Source organism: Babylonia areolata, chromosome 10 (genome assembly GCF_041734735.1).
Source record: "Babylonia areolata isolate BAREFJ2019XMU chromosome 10, ASM4173473v1, whole genome shotgun sequence".
In the NCBI taxonomy this organism is placed as follows: Eukaryota; Metazoa; Mollusca; class Gastropoda; order Neogastropoda; family Buccinidae; genus Babylonia; species Babylonia areolata.
This window is the reverse complement of record NC_134885.1, coordinates 19,206,992-19,220,951: the sequence shown is the minus strand read 5'-3', so window position 1 is coordinate 19,220,951 and position 13,960 is coordinate 19,206,992. Positions and strand designations below refer to the sequence as shown.

General features: G+C 41.1%; 1 protein-coding gene across 21 annotated transcripts in view; it reads left to right on the top strand.

Moving 5' to 3' along the window:
• LOC143286864 (uncharacterized) overlaps positions 1-13,960 on the top strand; it is a 66,005-nt gene that overhangs the window by 42,490 nt on the left and 9,555 nt on the right. For 20 of the 21 annotated variants that reach the window (XM_076594713.1, XM_076594720.1, XM_076594732.1 and 17 more), the window contains 4 exons: positions 4,583-4,622; positions 5,442-5,558; positions 6,775-6,861; positions 9,598-9,741. In XM_076594713.1, coding sequence (XP_076450828.1) covers positions 4,583-4,622; positions 5,442-5,558; positions 6,775-6,861; positions 9,598-9,741 — 388 coding nt within the window. The remainder of the gene's footprint in view (positions 1-4,582; positions 4,623-5,441; positions 5,559-6,774; positions 6,862-9,597; positions 9,742-13,960) is intronic. The other variant, XM_076594717.1, reaches the window with a different exon arrangement.

Sequence of the window (13,960 nt, the reverse complement as noted above, 5' to 3'; positions counted from 1 at the left end):
CCCTCCCTCACCCGCCCCCCTCCACCCCCCAACCAACACACACACATTTCCCCTCCCTCCCTGAGTCACTGTGCTGTAGCCCGTAGTGCCCGTTGTACGAAAAATGCCGTTAGATATCAGGCCGCCTTCAGAACACCGCCAGATTATACTCCGCGCAGCCCTACCATGTCACTTCGGCCGGTGGTGTTCAACTCCCACCCCCCCACACCGCCCCACCACACCCCCACGCCCCACCCCACCCCACCTCTCTCTCTCTCTCTCTTTCTTCCTATCTCTCCCCACCTCTCTCTCCTCTCTCCTCCTCTCTCATTCAACGTGACACGGATCACAGGGTTGCTTGAGCCAATGATGACCATACAGGCTTTAGGATTTGTTCGTGATTCACTATTTAAATTCGATAAATCTTTACCGTTGATCTAATTATCAGACTAATTGAGGTAAACATGAAATCGGTACGGTCTTTTTTCCCCCTCTTTCTTGCTTTTTTGCCAACGTAATTATAATCATCGGTACAAATCATTTTTAATCTTTGATGATTTCAGAGTGACTAGTAAAGATATGTCCTTATTTCAACTCTTTCATGAGTCACTCCTTTCTTCATACCTATGCCCCAGTCCCATCTTTTCCATCCCAACCTCTCTGTCTCTATCTGTCTCTGTCTCTGTCTCTCTCTGCCTCTCTCTCTGCCACTCACTCACTGCCTCCCCTCCCCTCTCTCACTCCATCTCACTCTCTCACTCACTCCCTCTGTCTGCCCCTCCCTCCCTCTCTCTCTCTCTCTCTCTCTCTCTCTCTCTTGGCATCTACTTTTGACTTAAGACAGAATTCGGTTTCATTTGATTATAATTTATCCTGCCCTGACCTGAAATCGGACAGTTTTGTTCAGCACCATCCACAAGGCCAAGGCCATGTTTTCTAGGGCGCGGTGAGTGGACCTCAGTGACAGACACGTTATGTACAGGGGGTGTGGGTGGGGGTGGACATGGTCAGTGGTGGTTATGCCCGATGATGCGTGCTTCTGCAGTGATGCACCAAGGCACCACACACACACACACACACACACACACACACACACACACACTGCCCTGATAATAAGGGCGTGAGAGCGCCCATGAGATAACTGACAGTGCATGAGTTTAAAGTAGTGCCCATCCCCCCAACCCCCCGAGCCCTCCCTCCAACTCCCAACCCCTTTCTCTCCCAGTCTGTCTTTGGTGGATTTTTCTGCATGTGGCATGATGGACCCGCGGCAGGATGTTGTCTATGTTGTGAAACAAAGCATCTTATCGCTCCTTTCTCCTGTTTGCTTTAGAAAGACACTTGATACCGAGGGCTGACGTTATTTTCCTAGTTTCCAAAACACCGGTTTGCATAGGAAGATAGGAGTGTCTGTTGCTATGTTTGTATTCAGCACGGCTAAAAAGCTTTTACTATGTGAATGCAAAACATGTAAATGCTGTAAAAGTTATGCGCACTCTCCCCCACCCTTTTTTTTTTTTTTAACTTCGAAAAGTAGCGATATATAATGAAACGCTCGTATTGATAATGAAAGCTATTCTTCCATTTTATTTCAGGATCATTTTGTGTTTAACACACAAACACACGCACACACACACACACACACACACACACACACACACACACACACACACACACACACACACACGATGAAGAACCTGTAAATTTTCTCCTTTTTCAAGACATCTCTTTGCTTTAAAATAAAGCAGAGGATACACAGGCTCTCGCTTTCAACATATCCCATTCCTTTTTTTTTTTTAAACGAAACAAACGTTGCTTCCAAATTCAGACTCCTCAGTCTGAATACATCCCTTCATTTTTTTATTTTCCAATTGTTCATTTAATACATCTGTACTGCTCTGAAGCACTGTATTCAGCAGAACAGCGTGCTCTGGAAATGATTAAGGAATGGATGAAGAATACAGAGGCCCGTGTTATTTCAAGATGAATGGTGACTGAATGAAATGTTACTGGATGACAAAGCGGAAGAATTACCGTAAAGATATAAGACGAATAAATATAAAATTTAATAAAAACAATGGTTGTCAATATAAATGGTAATCGAAAACGTAGCCGTGTCATTGAAAAAATGAAAGATAAAATTTAATGGAAAGATAAAATGATTGAAAACACATACAGGATGGTTATAAACATGCATTCACTTGACAAGAAAAAAAATATATTAAAAAAATTGGGGGAGAGATAACATACGTAAACGATGACTGGCAAAAACATTTTCAGTGATGGTAAAGATGATGACAATTGAAAAGATAAAAGATGATTGAAAACGTATTGGATGATTGATGATAAAACATATGTATATATATATAAAGATTATAAACATATGTGATAGTTAAAAAGATAGCTGGTGGTTAAAAAGATACAGGTCATCAAAAATTAATCAGGATTGTAGGCTGTATTAATTTTTTCTGTCATCTTTTGCCCGGAAAAAAGACAACGGATTTTCGGTCTGTTTTCCATAATATTATTTGGACGCGTTTCCTTTCTTTGATATGTCAACGGAGATTTTATCGGTGCTTCTGTCTTTAGTTCTTGTGCACAGTGCTTGCAGCGTAACGTCAGTCGTGACCGCTTGCTTTGTTGAGGAGTTTTTTGTTTGTTTCTTGCGAACTGATCGTTTTTGGAGTGGCTCATAGCGTATCTGATTTCGTCTCGGTGTGTCATTGTGATGTCAAGCATATTAATTTTCTCTCTTTTTTTCTATATTGGCTACATTTTTTGTGTGCTTCTTGCTAGAGTTTTTACTTTTCTTGTGTGTATGTATGTGTGAGTTTGGGTGGGTTTTTGTTTCTTTTTTTTATTGTTTTTGCTATAAGAATGCTTCTGAGCTTTTATCTTGAATTTATTTGGAATTTATCTCCAGTGTCTTTTGGGTGTGAATTTTTATGTTTGCAAAATACACTTGGTTGTTCTTTTCTGAATATTATTTGGCTTCTTGGTATTATTTTTCATCTTTGGTGTGTGTATATATATATATGTTTTTGTTTACTACAAAGTCATCTATCAACGTTTGTTGTTATTGGTGGTGTTTGTTCTTTTTTTTCCTCAATTTTTCAGATGATAAATCTTCTTCTTTTTATCTAATCAGTAGATCACTGTTTCTTCTGTGCTGGCTGTTCTGTGTTACAACTAACATGTTTGGACACACACACACACACACACACACACACACACACACACACACACACACACACACACACACACACACACACACACACACACACACACATGCATTAATGCACTCTCGCTCTCTCTTCAAGTATGCAAACCGCCTCCCACTTGCGCCACACACACACACACGTGTTTACAAACACCCTGAAAATTTAATTTCAATGGCATTTTCCATTTAAAATCGTGACAGAAATGTTTTCTCGGTTTTATTAACCTCCATAACTACTGACAATATTTTTGAGTCTTTTTTGTGCGCATGCTTGCTGATAAAGGAACATGTTTAACTTCTTTTGTAATTAACCAGTCGAAAACCATTTAGATTTTATAAGCTTATAAAATAAAAACATTTTTTAACCTAAACTTGTTTATGAATTCACTGGCTTCAAACTTCACACAATAAAGATAAGGACCACAAACAAGTATGTTTTTATGGGGGTTCTTTTTAAAAGACTCGGGTATTGATTTAAATCACGCAGTCTGCTTTAAGGTGTACCACTGGGCTCTCAATGAATACACAAAATTATTCTAGGCACACTCACACCATGAACTACTTGAAAATACGATTGAAAAACCATTGTTTCAGCGAAAACTTGACAGTTATTCAGTGGCTGTTTTAAACGACGGCTGTGGTTTTCCATTGTGTGTGTGTGTGTGTGTGTATAAAGGAACTATACGTGCAAGAAATCTCATCTGGTTATTTGAGTGGCGCTCATTTCTCTTGTTGTATACACCGCTGTTTTTCTTTTTGCTGAGAACTCAGCCATCTTTTCACCATAATTTCCCCCAAAGAAGAAGACTGTGTGCCAGTTCCCAAGTGGCGCTCAACTTGTTGTGAACCCAGTCCATTAAGCAAGGCGTTCCCAGTCTGCCGTTGCTTCAGATGTCAGAGAGCCTGCATGGGCTCATTTACCTCCCACCAGTCGTGCCAACAGTTCACGGTGTGAAAGGGGGAGGGGGGGGGGGGGTGTTGGGAGGGGGGGGGGGGGGGGCATAGCTGGGTGTTCACAGCTTTTTGTTGTTGTTGTTGTTTTACATCTGAAACGTCCCCTTTTTCGTGAATATTAAAAATATTGTGATCAAAGAGGAGGCGGAGGATGGAGGGTGGTGGGGGTCAGGTGGCGGAGATGAAATATCTCCACCAAAATTATAAGTCGACACTTTTTGTGGCGGTTTCTGTGTGTGTGTGTGTGTGTGTGTGTGTTGTTGTTGTTGTTTTGCTTTGTTTATTGGGGGGTGGGGGGGGGAGGAAGAGTTGGGGTGGGGGATGGGGGTGTTGACCGAAAGGGGGAAAGAAAGGGGTTAGGGGAGAGAAGGGGGCTATAGACAGTGTAAACAAATTTGATGGGCTGACGCGAAAACAATCTGCTTTCAGGGCTGCTGCAGGGAGCGATGAGGCCAAGCGAGCCATAGAGGTAAGCTCTCTCTCTCTCTCTCTCTCTCTCTCTGTCTGTTTCTCTGCGTGTGACCCCCTCCCCCACCCCACCCCCATACAGCCTGATGCCAGAAGCTTAGCGATACACACCCTGGCAAATGTTCAAATCAAAACTGTCAGAGACTTAGCATAACGTCTTGAATCAAAGATATTCTTATCACTTTCTTGTATCATTTGGGGTGTTGCTTTCTCATTTGCAGTCGAATTCGCGGCATTTGTATCAATCAGTTATCACCAGTCATAATATCAATGGATCGATATCTGATGGTGTGTTCCTCACAACCAGCCTTTCAGTATCAAACAACATCTGCTTTGGGATCTGCATAATATCAGACAAAAACATTTCATAAATACCACCACGAAGACCCTGCTCCCAGAATGTTCTCCCGGATACTTTTTTTTTTTCAGTTCCCGGGGGAAATAACCAGTTTTTATCTGATTTAGAAATTACGTTGACTGAACAAGACATGGTTTGTTTGGTCTTTGTGGCGTTTTTTCATCTGACCTTTTCACATTGTGTTATGGTTTGGTTTCTTTGACTGGTTTTAAGATCTGGCGGGTTTTGAGCCCAAATACAGCACCGTTCTGGTCTACTGAGTTATATGATTAGCAGCCTGATTTGATTTGATTTGATCGATATCCGAGGAACTGAATAAGAAGTGGTTATTATCATGATATCTGCACACAAACAGTGCTTCACAAAGACTATGTCGTCCTTATTGCGAAAATGAAACGCTGGAATCTTTTTGACCGTTGCTTGCTGACGTGTGGGTGCTGAAAGTGACGTCACTGTGTGCAGGAACGGCAGCGCGCCAAACAGGAGAAGCAGAAAGAGGAGATGGCGGAGTACGAAGAATCGAGGCGAGATGAGCGCGAGAAGGAAGCTGCTGAAATCGCCGCCCTGAGAGAGAAAAGAGTTCGTCGCCACACACACACACACACACACACGCATACACGCACGCACACGCGCGCACACACACGCATACGCGCGCACACACACGTACACACACACCCGCGCGCACACGCACGCACACACACACACACACACACACACACACACACACCACTTTATTTAATGCAAATTCGGGCTTTTTTTTTATTAAGCTGCAATTAAAAAAAAAAAAAAAGAACTGAACGGTGATGTGTAATTTTCTTTTTTACCAAAGCTATACAAAACAGATTAATCTTTAAAAAAAGAAAGGAAAAAAAAGAAATCTTAAAACAGGGAGTAAATTTGACAAGATGATATTCAGTGGTATAACTGGCAGGCCTTGCATTTTATTCGTGTTTACATCCTTCTCTCTCTCTCTCTCTCTCTCTCTCTCTATATATATATATATATATATATATATATATATATATATGTGTGTGTGTGTGTGTGTGTAGATAGATAGATAGATAGATAGATTTATGTGTGTGTGTGTGTGTGCGTGTGTGTGTGTGTGTGTGTGTGTGCCTCGCGGAAATGGCGTGCACCAGTGCCAGTTCCCCGTTTCCTTGTTATTGTTTTGCTAGCGTAGTGCTTCTGATGATATTGTTCTTGTTGTTGCTGTTGGTTTTATCTGCTGATGTTGTTGTTCCACGTCCAGTGAGGGAACAGAAAACGGCAATGAGGGAGGCCATCTTTATGTGCTTTGATGTTTGTGTGGGTTTCTTGAAGCCTATATGCATGCACGCGCATATATGTGCGCGCGCGCGCGTGCACACACACACACACACACACACACACACACACACACACACACACACACACACTTGCAGGGCTTCTCTCTCTTTACTTTTTCCTCCCAACCCAAGAACTTGGAAAAAAAATTTAAATGTCAGAAGAAAACAAACAAGCAACAACAACAACAACAACAAAACCCAGACCAAAGCCGTGGAAAAGAATGTCAAGTATTCAGCAATTAAATTAAATCGGCACAGTAATTTTCAAACCTCGGTTTCAATCCTGCTCTTTTCCGAGCTGCTACACCAGAAATATTCAGTACTTAAAAGTTACAACTAGTGCTTGTTCTTTCTTTCTTTCTTAATCTTTCCTTGGTTGTTTACGATGTTAGAGATGATGATAATGATGATGTTTGTGGTGTGTGTGTGTGTGTGTGTGTGTGTGTGTGTGTGTGTGTGTGTGACAGATCCAGCGTGCTAAAGAGAGGGAGGAGGAGGAGAAGAAGCTTGCGGAGCTCAGGGCCCAAGAGGAGGCCAGAAGAAAGGCAGAGGATGTGAGGTTCCATTCTTCCCTCTTCAGTTGTGTGTTGTTGTTTTTTCGCTTCGTGTGTGTGTGTCCAGTTTCATTTAATGTGTATCCACATGAAGTGATATAAGATTTGTTCATCTTTCCTTGCCTGTTTACGAAGTTAAAGATGATGATAATATAATAATAAATAATAATGATGATTGTGGTGTGTGTGTGTGTGTGTGTGTGTGTGTGCATATGTGGCTGTGTGCGTGTTTGTGTGTGTGAGTGCGTGTGCGTGTGAGTTTGTGTGCGTGTGTGAGTGTGTGTGTGCATGTCTGTGTGTGTATGCGTGCGTGCGTGTGTGCACGCCTCTGTCTGTCTCTATATACCTGTCTACTTATTTATCTGTGTGACAAGTTTCAAAATGGAAGTCCTGCAGCTTTCTTCTTTGGGCATTTAGAATGGCCGTGTGTCACCCATGCTTTCTCACAAACCTATGCTTTTTCACACATTGTCAGGAGGTGTGGGAAAATGACCACGCTTTCTCGCAATGCGTGAGAAATTTTTAGACTGCGAGAAAGCCTGTCGTGAGAAAGTGTGGGATTGTAAGACAGCCCATTCTAAGAAAGCGTGGAATTTTGAGAAAAATATTGTGTTAGAGCCGATTATGAGAAAAAGCGTGGGATTGCAAGAAAGTCCGTTGTTAGAAAACGTGGGATTTTGACAACGCCCGTTGTAAGAAAGGGTTGACTGTGGGAAAGCCCATTGTGATAAAGCAAGGGATTGTGAACAACAGCTGTCACTCAACTGTGTAATGGTAGCATATTCAGTTCTTGGTCGTCCTATTTCAGGTAGCATCGTGACAAACAAGAAAAGACAACTGTGTGGTGGGATAGATGACTAGACTTCACTGAAGCCTCAGTTGATACAGAATCGTTGTTGTGTCTACACTGCATCGTGTAAAACAAACTTGGAAGATGAATTCTTCGTTCGACCATTTCTTTTCTTTTTTTTTCCCTCCTCTGTAAACAAAATCAAATCATAGTGCTAGTGTGGTAAAGAATATTCAAACGATTGTGTCCGTGAGGTATGCAAATTAACGCACTCGGATGTACACAGGGACATGCACATTGCTCCGTTCTCTAAATACAATTAATTCCACGCTCAAAACCAGCGAGTCACAGTGACAGCGCTGTCTCAAGCAGATGATGTGCTTGTGACAGGACGGTTGAAGCAGTCATGTTTGGTGGGGCGGTTGAAACAGTCATGTTTGTTGGGACGGTTGAAGCAGTCATGTTGTTGGGACGGTTGAAGCAGTCATGTTTGGTGGGACGGTTGAAGCAGTCATGTTGTTGGGACGATTGAAGCAGTCATGTTTGGTGGGACGGTTGAAGCAGTCATGTTGTTGGGACGATTGAAGCAGTCATGTTTGGTGGGACGTTTGAAACAGTCATGTTTGGTGGGACGTTTGAAACAGTTTGAAGCAGTCATGTTTGGTGGGACGATTGAAGCAGTCATGTTTGGTGGGACGTTTGAAACAGTCATGTTTGGTGGGACGTTTGAAACAGTCATGTTTGGTGGGACGTTTGAAACAGTCTGAAGCAGTCATGTTTGGTGGGACGTTTGAAACAGTCATGTTTGGTGGGACGGTTGAAGCAGTCATGTTGTTGGGACGATTGAAGCAGTCATGTTTGGTGGGACGTTTGAAACAGTCATGTTTGGTGGGATGTTTGAAACAGTTTGAAGCAGTCATGTTTGGTGGGACGATTGAAGCAGTCATGTTTGGTGGGACGTTTGAAACAGTTTGAAACAGTCATGTTTGGTGGGACGTTTGAAACAGTTTGAAACAGTCATGTTTGGTGGGACGTTTGAAACAGTCATGTTTGGTGGGACGATTGAAGCAGTCATGTTTGGTGGGACGTTTGAAACAGTCATGTTTGGTGGGACGTTTGAAACAGTCATGTTTGGTGGGACGATTGAAGCAGTCATGTTTGGTGGGACGTTTGAAACAGTCATGTTTGGTGGGACGTTTGAAACAGTTTGAAGCAGTCATGTTTGGTGGGACGTTTGAAAAAGTCATGTTTGGTGGGACGTTTGAAACAGTCTGAAGCAGTCATGTTTGGTGGGACGTTTGAAACAGTCTGAAGCAGTCATGTTTGGTGGGACGTTTGAAACAGTCATGTTTGGTGGGACGTTTGAAACAGTCTGAAGCAGTCATGTTTGGTGGGACGTTTGAAACAGTCTGAAGCAGTCATGTTTGGTGGGACGTTTGAAACAGTCATGTTTGGTGGGACGATTGAAACAGTCATGTCCAACAGTCATGTTTGGTGGGACGTTTGAAACAGTCTGAAGCAGTCATGTTTGGTGGGGCGTTTGAAACAGTCATGTTTGGTGGGACGATTGAAACAGTCATGTCCAACAGTCATGTTTGGTGGGACGTTTGAAACAGTCTGAAGCAGTCATGTTTGGTGGGGCGTTTGAAACAGTCATGTTTGGTGGGACGATTGAAACAGTCATGTCCAACAGTCATGTTTGGTGGGACGTTTGAAACAGTCTGAAGCAGTCATGTTTGGTGGGGCGTTTGAAACAGTCATGTTTGGTGGGACGATTGAAACAGTCTGAAGCAGTCATGTTTGTTGGGACGATTCAAACAGTCATGTCTTGTGGGATGATTGAAGCAGTCATGTTTGGTGGGACGGTTGAAACAGTCATGTTTGGTGGGACGATTTAAACAGTCATGTCTTGTGGGATGATTGAAGCAGTCATGTGGGTTGTCCAGGAAGAGAGACGAAGGAAGAAGGCTGAGGAAGAACAACGGAAGAAGGAGGAGCGGGAACGCAAGAAGAGGGAGGCGGAGGAACGGCTGAAGAAAAAGGGCCCTAACTTCGTCATCACCAAGCGCAGTGACGCTGAAAAGGCAGGGGTGAGTAAGGTAGTCCTGTCCTCAGTGTGTGCGGCTTAGAGTTAGTGCCCACGATCAGTGACATTGGCCCAATGGCAGTCAGGTCAGAAACCCATTATGTAGGCTCTTGCTTGTTTTTTTGTGTGTGTTTTTTTTTTACCCTTGGTTTACATGGATAAATATGATTGATTTATGTTATGATATCCATATTCTAAACACATATATACTATCAGTGGTAAGCTGTCCGAGTTTTCGATGTGAATGATGTATCACGATTAGTGCTTTAGCTCCGTTGCCGTTCAGACATCTTCGTGCCTGAACAAGGACATTTTAGAAACGTTCAAAGCAGGCATGTGTAAGAATTACAATCAAAACGTTTATTCGTATCCTTGAAATAATCTTTCGATTTTAGAAACGTTGAAAATACACATATGTCACTAATTTAAGCAGATGGATTGTTTTTATACATAAGAGTTATTCGATTGTAGAAACGTTGAAACAGACATAGCATACTTCGTAAATGTAAGCTAATGATTTATTTGAATCATTGAAAGAGGTTTTCTCTGCGTGTTTTCAATCAAATATAAACCAGTTATACAAAGTGCTGAACATTTTTAAGTAGTATTTTCAGCAGACTGAAGCACATATTAGGTTGGATATTTTTGAAAACTTTTCCAATTTTAGCAATTCTAAAACGAAAAACAAAACACAAGCTAACTGTCAAACGTCGTGGTTTTGTGTAATTGTTATCAGTATTTTTATCAAGCTGATTTATTTATCAGTGTGGATTTATTCTAGTTTTCTATTCATGTTATGTTTGCACAGCTGTAAAGTTACCATGTTCATTTTTTGTGGTGTTATGCACATAGTCATTGTCAGTGCCCCATATGAAAAACTGATGGGTAAAGGAAAGTGTTTAATGACGTCTCCCAGTCTGACATTTCTCTTTTCAAATGACATGCTTCTCTGCATCAAAAGTATTTTCCATATAAAGCTCGTATTTAAACACACACACACACACACACACACACACACACACACACACACACACACACACACAACAACAACAACAAACAAAAAAAACGCTTCTAAATTCCAATAATTCCTCCTGTTTTATTCATTTTTTTGTTTCCCTCTCGATTTTGAAAACACTAGTTTTATGAAGGTGTCACTGGTCTTTTTCAAAGGAACATTGCATGTAGGGCATATGACATCGTCTGGTTGTGCTTTTTCTCTGAGATGTATGCAATGATAGCTCCCTTTGTGACCAAGCTTCCGGTTGATTCATTAGTACTGTATGTGTGTCAATACTGCAGTTGTTTTCATGTTTTATGTGAATGAGTGGTTCAGTTTGTTTCAGTTCTTTACTTTATTTTTCTCTTTTTTTTTACCCCAGGAAAAAAAGTGTGTTGACGTGTTCTGAAATGTTGTCACGTACTGTAAAAATTGTTTTATACATGTATGGAATATAAATTATTTGTTTGTGAACGTGTTTTTATATTGTTTATTTTCCATTTGTTGATTAGATACAGTTGTATGAACTTTCAGCTCTCTAATGATTTCTCCTATATTTTTGGTACCATTTGAAATTTCAGATAAGTTGAACTTCTGTACTCTGCCTGGTATTTTTTTATCATCTTCTGCTAAATTCTAACAGTACATTCTTTGGGGGAACATGGAACCTCGGATCAGATGAGAGCAGTGGAATAAAAAGAAATATCTATTTTGATACAGCTGAAAAAGAAGACACTACCAAGCTGCTCCTGTTTCTGAGGTATAGTTAATTCAATTCGCATGAAAAAGACAACAATGCACACACAAGTTGTTTTCAAAGACTTTGATATTGACAGAATGAAATAAATCAGTTCAGGTGAATCTTCTGTGTGCTTTTGCCGTTTCATTTTATTCTTCGTTTTTAGGAGATAAACCTTGTAATGTTTTTAGTTAAATGCGAAAACTTCTGCATGGAACAGAAGTTTTGAGAAATGATTTTGACGTATTTTGGATTTGGATAATTGATTCATGTACAAATTTGCAGACGTTGAAAGAAGTCGTGTCGAAAGAAAAAGTAATCCCCCAAAGACTGGACGTGTAAATGTTGTAGCAACACCACGGACAACCAGCTTATTTCTGTTCAATAATCATGGCCATTTATTCACTTTCTAAATGGTTTTGAATGAACATGTATATCCAACAAATGATAATGAAGCACTACTAAAGTAGATGTGTAGTTTCCTTTTCGCCCAAGGGTGGAACTAATCGAAACTGAATTCGTGCAACGTGTAACCACACTTCACTGACCAATCACACTGCGCTAATTCATGACATTGAAACCGTGCTGCTTGACTTAACCCACACTTTTTCTTTCCTGAAACAAAATCTCGGAAGTGACTTTTCTGTAATACTGCATTACAGGATTTTTAAAAATCAGCCATCAGATGAATTTTAATTATGGTATTTGTATTAGTGGTTATACTGATTTTGAATTTGTTATCGACGAAACCAGTTCAACAGATATCCATAGACGAGATATGGTTAAAAAAAAAATCCAACTAAAAACTTCTGGAATGTGGTGATGATTTAGTTCTCAGACTTCCATTACTTTTATATAAAATCACCAGAATAGTTTATAAACACACAGACCAAAATACACGAACTATGCAACGGCTGAACTCCGACACGTTATTGCCAGAATGCAGTCTTGTCATCGTGGGTTTAGCTATATGTTTGTTTTTCTGTTCCTCCTGTTTGGACTGGAGCAAAATGTAAACTGTTCAGACCGTCATGTGTGAATGTCCTGTGGAAATGCTCCGGCACGTTGGTCTGTCCTGGTCATTCGTGTTGATTCCAGGTGAGAATTGTTTCATTCTGAATTCGTTCTTCTGGGGAAATAGTTATTTCTGTTCTTGTTTTTTTATGCTTTATAGTTGGATCCGTTTTTCGTTGTTGTTTTTTAGCTTTTAGATTTTTCTCATGTAGTTATATAACTGAACTAAACGTGGTCTGTATTCACTTTTATTCTAAAAGAGATCACTTATGAATGTTGGCCTTTATTTTCTTTTCGTTTTTGTCGTACTCACAAGGAGTTAATTCACAAAAGAGATTGAGCTTGTTTTTGTTTTCTTTGCTTCACAGAGAGAGAGAGAGAGAGAGAGAGTGTGTGTGTGTGTGTGTGTGTGTGTGTGTGTGTGTGTGTGTGTGTGTGTGTGTGTGTGTGCTCTGTGGTGTTGATTTCTTCTTTATGGAGATTCTTCACTGATTGGTTCATTCAGACCTGCGATAGAATGTTTTGTTCAGGAATAGGAAGGAACCATATTTTAAAGAAATGACTGTGCTATACTGTATGGGCAGGCTTTTCATCCAGAAGTTTCTGTTAAAACGATGTAGGAACCAAAGCCTACGCAAACAACAGCTCAGTAACGACAGTTGTTTAAGATTTGGGCCACGTTTCTAAATTATACTGTCCTGTACCAGAATAATGATGCTCATACTTATTTCAGGACTGAGAATGCACGTTGAGTTCCAAACTTTTATTTTCTCATTGTAACCAAAAACAGCGCTGTTGTAAACTGACGAAGGCACGAAAGCATGCACTCCTGAACCTGTATTCCTGTTCTGTTTGGACTCACTGCCCAGCCAGTGTCGTGCTGAAACCCTTGCTGAACCCCATCTCCCTCCCTTTACTGCCCTTGTTTTTTGTTTTCCTTCCCACACTTTGCACTGGTTGAATGACCATGGACCACACGTTTGTGAGTCTTGTGAGACACTTTTTTGTGTGTGTGCGTGTGCGTGTGTGTGTGCGTGTGTGTGTGTGTGAGCGTGTGCGTGTCTGTGCGTGTGCGTGTGTGTATGTGTGTGTTTCTTATAATCCCCTCACCCTTTAATACAAGTTAATACAAGTCTGATGCCTAACATAGCAATGGTTTTCACCATTTTTTGAAGCATGTATCTATTGTTTGTAACTTTCCTGAAGCTGATTGAGCGCGGTTTTTTTTTTTTTTTGTTTTTTTTTCTTCTTCTTTTTATGAGTGGTTAAAGTATTAACTTTTACTAGAAATGTGTGGTGCATGCAACACACAATAATGTTATCTCCGGTTGCCGAACAACTCACAGCGAGAAAGCAAACAAATGTGCGCGCACGCGCGTTTCTGTGTGTGTTTGCGCGAGCGCGCGTGCGTATGTGTGGGGGGTATATGTGTGTGCATATGTGTGTATGTGCCGTGCGCGCGTGCGTGCGTAA